Here is a 15668-nt window from a genome sequence, read left to right as displayed (position 1 = left end):
ACATAGCTAGAGTTGCCCTGATCAAGCTAATAAGCACTACATTGACAAGGTTGTGATGCTACAAGAACACTATATATTCCGCAACAGTACAAAATTCTCAAATAACTACAAAATGAATTTGGAGAAAAGCCCCGACATTCTAAGCAGCTCAGATGAAACTAGAACATTACTCAGAGGTCAAAATCCAAATATTCATCTAAAGTAGGCTTCACATTTAACTTAAGATCCATTACATGGATCCGATATCCTTTTTCCACAATATGATAAAAAAAACATGGTATGAAGACATCAGTTTCCTCTTACGAATGGCCATTGTCTCATTTTCACAAAGATGGACCACTACAGATAATTGCAGATACTTGGTTCACCTTCCATGATAAATTTTCAATGAACTTTTATGAATATGATCTAGGGAAATATCATTTATAACTGTCATCAAGAATAAGAAAAAATTCACAGGTTGTATTTCAATCCAGGAAGTACTTTTACATGCCTAATAACCATGAACTTGAGATATCCTATCAAGAATTGCTGATGAAACAAAAGTAGACATGAATCCGAGTTCCAACTTTTAAAATGTAAACTTGCCATATTTTAATGTCCCAATTGCATGACAGAATAAAGCTTATAAGGTTTCTTCAAATGTATATCCAAAATGTTTCATTTCATGAAGAAGAAAGTTCAGCATAAAATAAATACTGATTGATTCAGGGTGCGATCTATCTACCATGACAAATTGATGAACAGAAAAATTTATCTCAATCCAACTACAACCTGGAGTTTTTCTAACTCTACATTCTCTTATTTTTGCTCTAATCCTGGAGACATTGCTCCATTGATTTGATGCTGCATATGTGTTAGATAAAAGGATATAATTACCAGAATTGCGTGGCTCCATCTCAAAAAGTCTCTTTGCAGCAATTTCAGCTAGCTCAATATTACCATGAAGCCGGCAAGCAGAAAGCAGAGATCCCCAGATGCCCGCATGTGGCTCCACAGGCATATTCTGAATAAGCTGATAAGCCTCCTGAAAGCAACCAGCACGGCCAAGAAGATCAACCATACATGAATAATGAGTGGCAGAAGGCAGACATTCATATTCTTTAACCATGGAGTTAAAGTAATTCCTGCCCTCATCAACAAGCCCTGCATGGCTACAAGCACTCAAGATGCCAATAAAACAAATCTCATCTGGCTTAATATCCTCTCTCAACATCTCCTGAAAAAGTTGAATAGCATCTTGAACCATACCATGATGGGCAAAAGCTGTGATCATGGTACTATAGCAGACCAAATCCTTCTTGCAAGCGTTTTTAAAAGCTTGAAATGCCTTTGCAATACTCCCACACTTCGCATACATATCAATTAGACAAGTGACCAGTTGAAGATTAGACCAAGACCTGGACCCAACATAATCATGAACAATCTTCTCAGCTGTGTTAAGTGTTCCTAATTGTGCACAAGCAGGAATAATACTCAAGACGCATGTCTCATCCAGCTCAAGCCCAGTTTGCTGCAATTTATTGAACAACATCAATGCCTTGTAGGGTTCTCCATTTTTAACATAACCATTTATCATAGACGTCCATGAAATGAGACTCTTTATGGGCATTTGATCAAACAAAAAATGGGCAGACTCTATATCTCCAATCTTTGCATACCCATCAACCATCATTGTCCATGAAGCCACATTTCTTTCAGGCGTCCGATCAAACAAATTACGAGCTGAATTTAAATCACCAACCTTACAGTAAGCATCAATTAATAAGTTCCAAGTTCCGATTTCTTGCTGTGACATGCTGTCGAAAAGATCTTGAGCAGATCGAAGATCACCAAAATCCACATAACCATTGATCATGACATTCCATGAAGCGACATCTCGATGACCCATCTGGCTAAACAGAGAATGTGCAGCACCCATGTCACGCAGTTTAATATACCCACAAATCATAGTCGTCCAAGAGACCACATTTCGTTCAGGCATCCCATCAAACAATTGGCGTGCATGCCAAACATCACCGTTATTACAGAAACAAGCTATCATCATATTCCATGAAACTACATCTCTCTGCAGCATTACATCGAAAAGCCGAGACGCACAATCAACACACCCACTTTTCGAATAAAAGTCAAGCATGGTGTTAGCTGAAACAAAATCAGACTCCAAACCAAGTTTCAAAACCTGCCCATGGATCGACTTACCGTACTGCAACTGAGACAGCCCCAGCGACGCCTTGACAACAGAGGAGACGGTGAAATTCAAGGGAGTAAGACCATCCCTCAGCATCGAGCGGTACAGAAGCAAAGCTTCATCATGAAATCGGTTGTCAACATGCCCATGAATCAACGCCGTCCACAGGAACACGTTCGGCTGAGGAATTTCGTCGAACAGTTGGCGTGCGTACGCGATATTGCCCAGATGGGCACAGCGGCGGAGGAACTTATTGATGACGAACTCGTCGCTTCCGAAGAGGGCTGTGACGAGAAGGTGGGCGTGGATCTGCTTCAGGTGTTGGGTGGTGAAGCAGCGCTGTAAGAGGGGCGTGATATGAAGGGGAAGCATCCCGTGCGCCCTCGCTAGCAGTTGGCGGTTCCTTCTATGCCCAACCTGAGAAAACAGGGGAGGTAAGATCCCATTCATATGAAATAAATGGTCAAAAAGAAAAGAAAGTCATTTCTCTTTGACCATTTCCCATAAAAATGGCCTGTGTCTTTCGCTGTGAGAAAAGGAATAAATTTTATATGGAAAATGCCCATTCTCTTAATAAGAAAAGAGTGAAATAAACACCCCCCCCTAAAAGTCCTGCTAACTGCTTTCTTCAGGAAAAACTTTGAGGCGCTGCCACTAGGGACCGACCCATAAACTTTTATTTGGGGTTGGGCAAACATAAACAAAATATTTTCATTTTTTTTGTTACAAAAGTCCTCACACAAAATAAATCATGAGTTGGGACCCAAACATGAGCAATCTCATAAAGTTTGTCACCGAACGTCTTGACACGCAATGTGAGTACCACACATTTTAACCAATCAATTTGTGTCAAAGTAGCATTTTTGGCATTCAAAATGACATTCTCAAAGTTTTTTTCAAAAATTAATTAAAGTAAGCCATCTCACCTTTTAAACAAGACAAAAACCAGGTCAATATAACATTAGAGTAGAAAGTAATGATCAAAATAAGTTAACTTGTTCAATATAAATCTTATTTATCACGTGAGACCTACTTTGAGTGTAATTTTGACCATCAAAATAATCAAATTTAATTATATACTTAAAAGATAAACAAAAGTAAAAGATGTTAACTTTTCAACGCATTAAAAATTACCTCAATTTAACATCCTAATAGAAAGATTTTGACAAAACAAGTTAGTTTATTGGAGCTATCTCATGACACTTTATATGAGGATGAATTGTCGCCGGCAAATCTTGATTTGTCGTTAGCAGACTTTAATTGTAAATAGCATTTGTTTGAAAGGTCATTAGAAGGGTTCAAAAATGGTGAATTGTACGTAAAAATGTTGGAGTGTCCTTAACACTATGTGTTGTTCGGACCATTTGCCATATTTGGTCAAGATCATGTCATTGATTGAGGATCGATTTCTAGAAATTTGCCTATCCTATCCCATCCTCTTGAAAATTTTGTTAAATGAACTTAACCCTCATTATGAAATTTTAAAAAATAATCATGTAACCCCTAAGCAAGGAAGCCTTAGCCATTGTAACGTATCATCAAAAGTATGTAGAGGAACCATACCTACTTTAAAATCTATATGTAGAGACTACCTTTATATAACCCAACATTTGAGATCTAGAATCTCGAAGAAAAGATACCCTATCACATCTACTACCCAACTTAGCTTTCTAGAGCTTTAGATCCAAACTCTACCTATGTCGATCCAACCTAGCTTAGCCTACTAAGCTTAGTCTAGGTCCAGATCACTTGTCTCACTCATCCTACCTAAACCCATGCTTAGTTGAAATGCTTGGGGAGTCTTTTTGCACTCATCAATGTTTCTAGTAAAGGCTACCCCAGATGTGAGATTCAATTTTCATACACTTTTTATTGTATTTATTTATTATAAAAATTCTAAATTTTCTTAACATCTATATTTGTTTGCTTTTTGTGCTTTTTTAAGTCTTGATGGTGCCTGACACCGTCAAGCACTCATCCTTTTAAGATCTTGTGTTCGAAGTGCGTGATACTTGTGCGCTAAAATTCAACCATTAAAGATTTAGAAGTTTTTGGAGTGGTTGATTCATGCTCATCAAAAGAGAAAAGTTGTGTTACTTGAAGAGCGAACCCCTACATTCTCTTGTATCTTCTAAAATTCAGATATGATTTTTTAAATCCAAAATCTTCTTGGACTTACCCCAATTTTTGTTTCAAAATTTGGGGATCCACACACAAATTAAAATCTTATTGAAAAAAGAATAGAAAAACATGGTTTTATAATATTTTATTAGCAAAAAATAACTTTTATCATTTTAATATATCAAAAATGCATTTATAGTGAACTATTATTTAAAATAATTAAAAATACTAAAGTAATGTGGTCGTATCCCATACCACCAAAATGGCATGTCCTTATGAAACAAGATAAAGCCAATCACATTCACATGACCTTGATATGGTCCAAGGATCTGAACCAATGTTATGCGTATCGGTGTGTAAGATCCTGTATCGGTTGATATGCATTGTATCGACAAAAAATCGATATGATGCAAGCCTAAATCAGCAATTTTTTAATAAATATCAAAAAATATTTTTTAATATTATTTTAATGATTTTAATATGTGTCACATTATGATTGACACATAATATTTTTTAATTATTTTTGGGCCAATACAAAGCAATTCACTTGAGTATCGGTATCAGCCTATATATATATAGCTGAATCAGTGGCCAAACGATTCAGGGCCGATACCGATACTGACAACATTGATATGAACAAGAGTTGTGTCATAAGTTGTCTCCACCAAAACACATGATGAGAGAGAGGGAGTTTCGGCTGCTACCACCACCATAGCTCTTGCCAACCGACACCTCCACCCCATCTCCTCCTAGCTGTCGGCATACCATAGCCACCGCTACCACCACCCACATCCCCAACTTCTCGTTTGCATCTCTAATCAGTTTAGCAAACAAGGGTGTTTTGGTAAGAGAAATGCGGGAAGGAATCACATGGCGTGTGGGAAAGTACCATCCATACACTTGTATTTGGTACCCTAAGAAAACTTTTGGGAGCAAGAAAAACTCTCATAGAAAAAAAAACTGCCTATGAGAAGTTTGATGTGATAAATTTTCTAAAATGATTGTTTTTACTTGTTTGGATAGCATGAAAAAAAAATCTTAAGAAAATGAGAGATATGAGGAGGGGGTGGTGGTGGAGCTTCACAGGGATACTGAATATATATATATATATATATATATATATTGAAGAGTTCGAATCATACTTTTTCGTTGAAGCAGAATCAGAAAAATGGCGGATCGATGATGCTCGCTTTTTCTCAACGGATGTGTGCCCTCACTTGGAGAGAACGACGAGTCCAAATGCTCCCCAATGTCTTCTTCCCTTTGCTTTGCACTATGCACACACTGTGCACCGTGTTCCTCTTTTAGTTTCAACAACTACACAGTCTCTCTCTGTGTACCATTCCTCTCTCTCAGTTTCTAAATCGCCCCCTCCTCAAATGGTGGGCCGGGTCCGAATCTCGCCCATCATGGGCGGACCCGGTACCCAACTGTGATCATCACAAATTTTTTTCTCTTGATTCTCTCTTTTCCTTTCTAACATCTATTTTCCTTTTTGAAGGAAAAATAAAAGGCAGAAAAGAAGAGAAAAGAGAAAAGAAAAGAAAGAAAAGAAAGAAAAGAAAGAAAAGAGAAAGAAACTCTTTTGCGAAGGTCTCACTTGACCTTATTTTTGAAAATGTTTTAAAATTACTCGCCTTCGTTTTGAAAATTTGTAGGCAAATGGAGAGACGGGATTCGTTCGTCGGTACGAGGTTCGACCGTTCATGGCGCCTTTATCAGGGGTAATCGAACCAAGGATCGAATTTATGCCTTTTGCTTTGCCTAAATATCATCTAAGAATGTATTCTAAGTCTAAATACACAAAGAATCATGCTTGTGCAATGCAAATGCAGAAATGTATGCTTTTGAGAAAACAGTTTGAAAATTTGGGATTTTCCAAGTGATTATGAAATAAATTTGATAATGGAGTGAAGAAATGATTCAAAGGGTTGAAAAAGTTAGATTTTGAATCTAACTCAGAATTTGAAATAGATCTGAAAGAAGAAACTTGAAAATTCCAAGTTTTGGAATAATCAGAGTTTGAAAAATGGATTTTGAATTTGAAGAAATAAGGAGAAAAGGAGATTTTGGAACTTGAGATAGAATTTTGAAAAAAAAATGGAGTTTCAAAGTCCAAATGGGCTTTAAATTTGAATGAATCGATTTTGAAAAAGGAATTCTTAATTTCAGAACCTGAAAAGGAATTGAATTTGGATTTAAGAAATTGATTTGAAAATAGTTTTTGGAAATAGGAATTAGAATTGGAACTGGATTTGAAATCTGAAATCCTAAACGGAATTAAATCTGAAGTCTGGAATCCAAGGTGAAACTAGGTTCTAAATCTAGAATCCAAGATGGAATTGGATTTTGAAAATCCAAATGGGACTTGTTGATGAATCTGGGTTTTGAAAATCTAGATTTGAATCGAATTTTGAGATTCAGAATCAATCTCAAAACTTTGATTTTTAATTGAGAATCAAGACTCAATGAAAAATAAAGGATAAACTTGATTTAAAGTTTGAGTTTTGAAATCAGAAGATGAATCAAGAATTTCAAAGTTAAATTGAACTTTGAAATTTGATTTGGGATATTGAATTCAAAATCAAATCTTGAGAATGAGAATAAATTTGAATTTTCAAAATTGAGTTGAACTTTGAATTTGGAATATAGGAGTGAATTCGATTTTTTTTCAAAGTCAAATGGGACTTTGAAATTGAATTTTTGAATTTTGAAGTGAGATGGAAAGATGAATAAAAATTGAAGATTGGTTTAAAAAATGAAGAAGATATTCAAGATCACTTGGATTTTGAAAAAGAAAATTTGAAAATATGATGTAATTCTATCCTAAATGATGAAATGAATTGAAAATTTTGAAATTGGATTTTGGAAAAGCATATTTCATTCTTTAAATGAATTAAACTAAGATTAAAGATACAATACATCTCTGACTATGGTCATTGAATGTATTATATAGTAATCGTATTTAAATTCTAGTAAAGAATAAAGCACATTTTTAGTGCCTTTATAGAGTTTAAAATGAAATTAACTCTCAATATATCCTGACTAAGCAGTGATATATGTTTTGAGTTAATTTTGAGTTAAACTCTGATAAAAGAAGAAAATATTTAAAAAATATGATGATTTTTAAGAAGAGATTCAGTGTGGATCCAATGTTATCTCATAAAAGATGAAAATCATAAGTTTTGTTCGCATCCTGACTATGTCCATTGATGCAAATCGTCAACTTAGGATTTAATCACCTCTTATTAGAATGGTGCACGTGCCATTCGTGTTTCCATCCATGAATTTTTGAAATAAAAGGTAAAATGATATGAAAACAAGCAATTCATGATATTTACAATGCTCATTCATTCTATCTAAAAGCTGGAAATATAAAGATTCTCATTAGCATCTAGCTATTACAATTTAAGAATTGAAATTAAAATAATCAAATCCTAATCTAAAGGAGAGAACCAATATCTCATTTATCTCTGCAAAACGCGGTTAGCAAAAAAAAAAAAAATATGAAAATGTCATGTTTAAAGACCCTATATACCTATAATCATGCCTAGACTAATGAGAAATCTCTACATGAAAATATCTATATAGCACATCATATTGCTAAGACAATGGATGTAGAGATATACGTATGATATATTATGCCTACGTGAGGAAAAGATGAGATGTCACAATGCACATGAACCAACCATTTACGAAATTCAGAAGGAGTATAGGATTACACTGCAATCCAGGACCCAAAACAGATGATGAGGCTTAAGACATGATATCTATGGATATGCTATATTATAACATATCGAAACTTGAAAGGATGAAGCAAAAGGGAGTGAGGTTGCTGGAAGTGTGTGACAGGTAGAATGGGTATGGCAACTAAGGTGTTTTTCAGCACCAAATGTTGGAGTGTTAGCAGGGCACTGAAGAAGTGATATGATTGGGGTGGAAGATTGAAGTGCATACAGATGGTAGGTGACAAGTGCATTGTGGCTAGATGTTGTGAAGTGAAGGTGGTAGTGATGCTACTGTGAAACAAAGATGAAGTTGTAATAGACGTGATGTTAAGTGATGAAGGTAAGTAGGAATGGATAAATAACACATAATTTGAGGGCTATGCGGATCCTCGGACATATATGAAATGGAATAAAGATGGACCAAGCTACTTACGAATGTAACCACAATTGACATAACTATGGTCGGGCTATCAAACACGGGGTCAGAAGTGAATTACGAGTCAGACCAATCTGTGAATCGAGCGAGCTCCCCTTGCTATGATGTGGTGGTTAACCTCTCATTCGTCTTCAGTGCTCTCCGAACCGTGTTGGAAGGTTTCCCACTAGCTACTGTTGCAGCAGGTGAAAGGACATATAATGGAGGTGGAGTAATACATTGTGCAAGTGGTAAAAAAAAAGTGAGATGGGTGAATGACAGTGACAACAGTTCATTGATTCTGGAAAATTTTCATAAGGCTTGAATTTGTTTATACACATGTTATGCATATGAAGTTGGTGAAATGCAGTGGTGTACAGGTTGGAGATAGTAGATATCTGTTGCTATTGCAGGGTGTGAATGGAATGTGAACTTAAGATGGGGGAATGCGTTGTGTGGTGACATGGGGGCCTTAATGACTAGTGAACATAACAATATGACTAATATATAAACTGGAACACATTTAGTAAAGACAAATACATTGCTAACCCACATATTAAAGATACTTAAAAAAAAAATACTGCTAACACACAAACTGGAAGGTACTTAGCGGCTACCAAATGCAAATACCTTGCTACAAAGCTAGGAAATATTCAGAAAAATACATCAGATAGAAAAATAGGTATGCAATAGTGGAGATGTTTCTTATTTTTTTTAGTGGGAGATGCTGATGTGCCAGCGTTGAGTCATTTGTTTCATAAACTCCTTGAATGACTCTTCAGATTCGTATACATCAGAGGAGCTCTCCAATGACCCGCAGATGGGTCGTGTCCTCTGAAATCCTATGAACTTAGCAAACCTTCTTCACTAAACTCAAGTTATGTATGATACAAACCAAGAGTCAGTGGTAAATGACCTTGGGTGATTAGAATTCTATCAGAACTATTCAGCAATCTAAATTCTAACATCTGATTTCCAGTGGAAGGCATTCAAAAACATGTGTAACAACAACAAGCTCGTCCTGGTGGTTGGAAGTAGTAACTTTTGATTTCTTTTCAGTATATTTGATTTCACCACTCTCAAAACCCAAGATATACTTGTTTTCTATTCTACCAGTCTGTCCTATAATTATCTCTCTCTTTTTTTTTAGTAACCACAACATTCATCGTAGTCAGCTTTACCTACAGATTCTCAATGACCAGGGGTCCAAAATACAGTAGCTATCGGACAATGACACAAGGTAAAAGTAACACGCCTACAACAGGTAAGTGAATGGGGATTTTATGTTAAACTCCAGAAGGACACCAAGGAAACTCCAAATAGCAAAAAAAAGAAAAAAATTGAAAACAAGACCATTGGATATATATACTATGATAAAATGTGATGTAACCAAGTGCCAGGGGGGGGGGGGGGGGGTTGGAATGCCATTTTGCATGAAGTAGCTGCTTAACTTTAAATCAACTCTCCTTTGTTTTACAGGGAACCAGGAATCCCACATATATTTTAGCAATAACTTTAGATCATCATCTGCTAAAGTAATGCCATGAGATGATTCTCCAACGAAAATCGAAATACCATGGTCAATAAAATCAATAAATCAAATGTCAAGAACAGGGATTGTAATGCAAGCAGGAGATCAAAAATCCACAGGGAAATCAAAATAGAAAAGGGGAATTAAAGATTCAAAACAGGAAATCAATAAAAAATAAATGAAAATGGAAACTCACTAACAAAAATGAAACAACAAATACAAATGAAATACATGTAAAAACCTAATGACAAGAACGTGATAAGAATAACAGGAACGTGACTGAAAAATAGGTAGCAAAAACGTATTATGAAATACAAAGATGATAGAGAGGTGCTGGGTCAAAAGTGCATAAAACTGGATTAGGTATAATACTACGGACTGGACGCAAGTGAGCACTTATGAATGAAATGAGTTACTGGATCTAATACATAATGGTATAAACAGGAGTTTGAAGTAAGAAAATTAGAAATTAACTATAAAGAAGAGACGAAAATGGGAGATTGATAATGCCAACAGGAAATCAAGATCTCAAGACAACGGAAACAGGAAAACGAAAACCAAAGAAAATAATAAAAAAAAGGAAAAGAAAAATAAATGTGGAAATAAAAAGATTTCATTAATATTGCAATGCGTAGGTCGATGTTGCTAGAGGAAAATCGAGGCTACGGATGATGCTTCTTGATAAATAGTAAAAGGAAAATTATGAAAGAGGTAGAGGTATAACTGATGCCAAATCATAACAGAGAGGATGAAGAAAAAATTGCAGAAAAGAAGAAAGTGCGATGAACAAGAAAGAAACGAAGAAAAGAAAAAAAATGACTAAATAACCTGGATAAAATAAAAAATGAAAGGGAGAAGGAGGTGATCACTCACCTGCGACTCTGCTAGAGCTCCGAAATTGGATGGTAATTGAAGGGGGATTCACCAGATAGTTGCAGAGATCCGAAAGGAGGGAGTCGATCTCTCCTTCAAATGAACCATAGGGAAAATCAATTGATTTCCCTTCGTTGGTTTCGTGGACTTGCAGGGGGTTGAAGCGTTGCAGAAATCCCAAAAAAAAAGAAATGATGCCCCTTCAATGGAACCAGAGGGGAAGTTCACTAGCTTACTTTTGCTTGCAAGAACCTTGGAGGAGGGGATCGATCTTCAATAGCTTCTAGGGAGAGCACCAGAGGGAGAGGAGGAGGGGAAGCGATCGCGAAAGAGAAAGCAAATGGCGAGGTAGAAGATGGATGCCTTAGCCTTCCTCTGTAGTTTGTTTATATAGGAGATGGAGGAGGGATCTGGAAGGGGGGGAGTTCATTGGCGATTGGTGGTTGAGGCTGAGGGAGGCTGATGGATGCCGATCGAACGGTGGATCGATTGCTCGAGAAGGGAAATTGGTTTGGGATCGATGGTCATCTGTGGAAGGTGATGATCGGAGGGTAGATAAAGAAGGATGCACATGGGTGTTGGCGATGGAGGGTTCGGGCGAGGGAGAGAGATGATCTGAGAGAGAAAAAAGAGAGGTCGGGCCAGCTCTGCCGTTCGCCATGGAATGTCGTTAGGGTTTTCCAAAGAGAAAAAAAATTTATTAAAAAGGGCCTTTTCGAAAGTTTTCTCAAAAGGGGTTTTTAAAACCATTTTTTTGTAATTTTCTTCGTATTTTCTATATTTTTTTGTGGTTTTGAAATAAAACTCTAAAAACTGAAAGAAAATAAGGGATTTAAAACTATTTTTTTGTATTTTTGAGAAATATTTACAAAAAGAGGAGCTTTTTGAGAATTCAGGTTTGATCTTTTGAAATTTCTTCAGAAAACAGGTTTGGACCTAGGTTTTGAGTAAATATTCAAGTTTTGAACCTCGAATTGCGAAATACAGAGCCGTGGATAAAAACGGACACCGGATGGACTGTCTGAGCCTTTCAAAAATTATTTTTGGTGTTTTTGTAAATTGGTTTAAAAATTGGATAACGAGGCTCGGATTTGGATTATGAACTGGATCCGGATCCGAAATTGAGTCAGATATAGAAAATAAATTTGATTCCAATAAATCCGAACAATAAACTAGAATTTTGATTGAAAACGACTCAATTGCTTAGAAAACGGGGGCCAAAGAAAAAAAGGAATATTTATAAGATTTTGAAAAATTTAGGGTGTTTGCAGACCCAACATTCTCCCACTCGCACATGATGGGAAAAGATCTTATAAGAAAGAACACTAAACTTGTTCAGATGGTGAATAACATCGGGTATTCATACTGGCAAATGGACCGTGCGACCCGTGAGCTTTGGGAGTGGAGGCATATTATGTACCGGTTAGTGTAACATAATAGCCTAAACCTACAAACAATAAGATAACACAAGGTATACCTGCACAAGCCAGATAAAAAACTCACTGTGTCCTAGATCAAATACATTTTTCACATTCTAGCATACTGAATCCCTCTGCACATATTATAGTGCCAAGCTATACTAGACAAGGCCTTTCATTATGTCACATGTTTCATCATAAACCTAAACATCCACAGGACGTGGTAAAATAAGCTGACTTTTAACATGTCCATAATCTGAAAATGTCAAATGATCTTCCTTTCCAACTCTTAATCTTTGAATCAAGATAAGTTGTTTTCCCAAACATGTTCTTTTAGACCGAATCATGCATAGCCTTAAGCAACATGCTAAAATATCAACACTCATCTTTCTCCTTAAAATAAGGTCAAAAGTCAATAAGGACACCAAAATATATATATGTATATCAAGGACTCACACAATGAAGAAGCAGAGATCATTCTTCATTTCCTTTTGTGGTTGACTTATAGTTATGATGCGACATACGTGGTATGACTCACGTATTACAGCAAGACTGTCTCACTCTAGTGAATGTATGCATACACCATAAATTCTTTGTCGTACAGATCTTTACTAGTTCAGTTTCTCCCCGAGAAACTAACTTGAGTCCTTCAGGATGCACATTCCCATGCAATGTCTATCCAAGTCTTCATATCTGGTCAACCAGGTTACCCTTGACATTTAGATAGAAAGGTCAGTCTCTCCATATAGTTAAATATATACAAGACCTCATCCTAACCCAGTTAGGGCGATGTATCCCATATACGTATATATGGCGGATATCATAACTCATTGTACTCCCACTCTTTTTTGAGTTATTATCACATGATATCCCCAAAATCTGACATGCTTATTAATTTAGCAACCCTGGATTTTGTTACATCTCATCTCAGCCCGCCCACAAGCAACGTCTGAGGCGATAAATCTGTGTGAGAAGATTTATCTCAAACCTGGTAGCATACTCATATAGATGTGCAACATGCTATACAATGATCATAGAAAGAAATAGGAATAACATTATCATATCAAATCTTACAAATACCCATAGATTTTACATGTTTAACATAAGAATCCCTATTGATTGGCTTAGTAAAGGGATCTGCCACCATATCTTGGGTATTAACATATGCCAAGGCAACTTTGCCTTTAGATACAATATCACACATATACATGCATCTCGTATCAATATGTTTGGTTCTATTGTGAAACTTGGGATCCTTAGCAAATGCTATTGACACTTGATTATCACAGAATAAAGTCACTGGCAGTTTTGCTTCAGAAGAGAGTCCCAAATGTTTGATGAATCTTCTTAACCAAACACATTCTTGCACTGCGAACGAGCCTGCAACATATCCAGCTTCCATTGTGGATAAGGCTACACACGTCTACTTCTTGCTACACCAAGATATAACATCATTGTTCATCAAGAACACATAGCCAGACGTAGACTTACGCTAGGGTCTCCGCCCCAATCTGCGTCAATATAGCCTACCACACACATGTTACCACTATGGTAACAAAGAACTGAATCTGATGTGCCTTTAAGATATCTCATAATCCTCTTGACAGCCTTCCAATGGGTTTGTCCTGGATTAGCTTGATATCTACTAACCAACCCTACTGCATAACATATGTTAGTTCAGTTGCACATCATAAGGTACATAAGGCTACCTACTGCACTGGAGTAAGGGACTTTGGACATAGCTTCTATTTCTTTAGATTCCTTTGGACACATCTTAGGACTTAAATCATTCCCTTTTGCAACAAGAGTATCTATGGGTTTACAATCTTGCATATGAAATCGTTGTAAGACCTTCTTTATATATGACTCTTGTGAAAGAGAACGAAGTCTTCTTGAACGATCTCTTTTAATCTCTATGCCCAACATAAAACATGCTTCACTCATGTCTTTCATTTCAAAATGAATAGAGAACCATTCTTTAATGGTTTTTAGAAACTCCAAATGATTACTAGCCAATAAAATATCATCCACATATAGAGTTATAATTACAAATTTTGGACTTTGATGCTTAAGATAAACACAGTGGTCCTTATCAATCATAGCAAAGTCATTACCCATGATGGTCTCATGAAACCTTAAATACCACTGTCTGGATGACTGCTTTAATCCATAAATGGATCATTTGAGCTTGCACACTTTGCGCTCAAAACCAGCAGTAACAAACCCCTCGGGTTGTTTCATATATATTTCTTCGTTCAGTTTTCCATTAAGGAATGCAGTTTTAACGTCCATCTGATGTAATTCTGAATCCATATGTGACACTATGGCTAACAAAAGGCGAATAAAGGTCAATTTGACCACAGGTGAGAATGTTTCATCATAGTCTATCCATGCCATCTGTATATATCCTTTAGCAACCAAACGAGCTTTATATCGCTCGATAGATCCATCAGCATTCCTTTTAATATTGAGAACCCATTTGCTCTCAATAGGTTTTCTTCCTTTTGGAAGATTAACAAGATCCCAGACCTCATTGGATGCCATGAAATTCATTTCCTCTTTCATTGCCTTGTGCCATTCATCCCTTTTAGAACAAGATAGAGCATCTCTCCTATGCTGCATTTTAATCATATCATGTTTTATTTCAATTTTCTGTCTCTCTTTTGCAGCCAATTTTGGGTTCCATTTTTGATAATCGGCTTGCATTGTTGATTTTCGGTTCTCTGTTTGCATCTTGATTTTCCTGTTGTTTTCTTGTTGTTTTTCTGTTAATCTAGACTATCTGTGGTGTTTTGATTTCATGTTTTCCCCTTGGACCCATGCATATTCCTCTCTGCATATTATACGATGTTCATCATTTTTTACTAGTATTTATATTTGCTTCTATACATCTATTTTTAGTCAAAATCAATTGATTTATGCTCATTTTCCTTTTCCATTCCATTAGTATCATGGCATGCAATATCGTATCTTCCTCTATGTTAATCTGGAATTTTCCTCTTGAGTTTATCTATTCATTTTTCAGCATTTTCCCATACAAATCATATCATAGAATGACCTCTGCGGCCATATAAGATCTCTGTTTCAGCAACTACGACCAGTAGTTACAGATCTGAGAATCGTGTTGCTAGTTGTGCCGATTTATCAATTGGTCATTCAAAATCTACTTTGAAAAACTTCAGCCCTTCCTCTATCAGTTCCAATAAATTGTGTGTATATGAATGTTGTTCTGAGTGCTTGCATACAGTCCATGTTTTTGTTCATGAGTTCCTAATGATTTGCTGAAAATATGCAGTCCACTCGACTTTAGAAGATGCTCATGATGTTGTTGCATCATGTTCTACAAGTCTTCTAGCAGCGATAACAAAACTCTATGCTAATGAAACTAATG

The 15668-nt window shown here is 36.3% G+C and overlaps 1 protein-coding gene across 1 annotated transcript in view; it reads right to left on the bottom strand.

The window, feature by feature from the left end:
* Positions 1–453: 453 nt before the first annotated feature.
* Positions 454–15668, bottom strand: part of LOC149834742 (pentatricopeptide repeat-containing protein At5g08510-like) — a 31268-nt gene continuing 16053 nt past the window's right edge. Inside the window, exons 2-3 of the mRNA XM_090009445.1 lie at positions 880–2608; positions 454–518 (exon numbers count right to left, since the gene is read on the bottom strand). Of these exons, the coding sequence (XP_089865571.1) occupies positions 454–518; positions 880–2608 (1794 nt within the window). The remainder of the gene's footprint in view (positions 519–879; positions 2609–15668) is intronic.

The sequence above is a fragment of the Nuphar pumila genome, chromosome 6, assembly GCF_984573655.1.
Source record: "Nuphar pumila chromosome 6, dmNupPumi1.hap1.1, whole genome shotgun sequence".
Lineage (NCBI taxonomy): Eukaryota > Viridiplantae > Streptophyta > Magnoliopsida > Nymphaeales > Nymphaeaceae > Nuphar > Nuphar pumila.
Note: the sequence above shows the minus strand (reverse complement) of the source record. Positions and strands in the feature narration are given on the sequence as shown.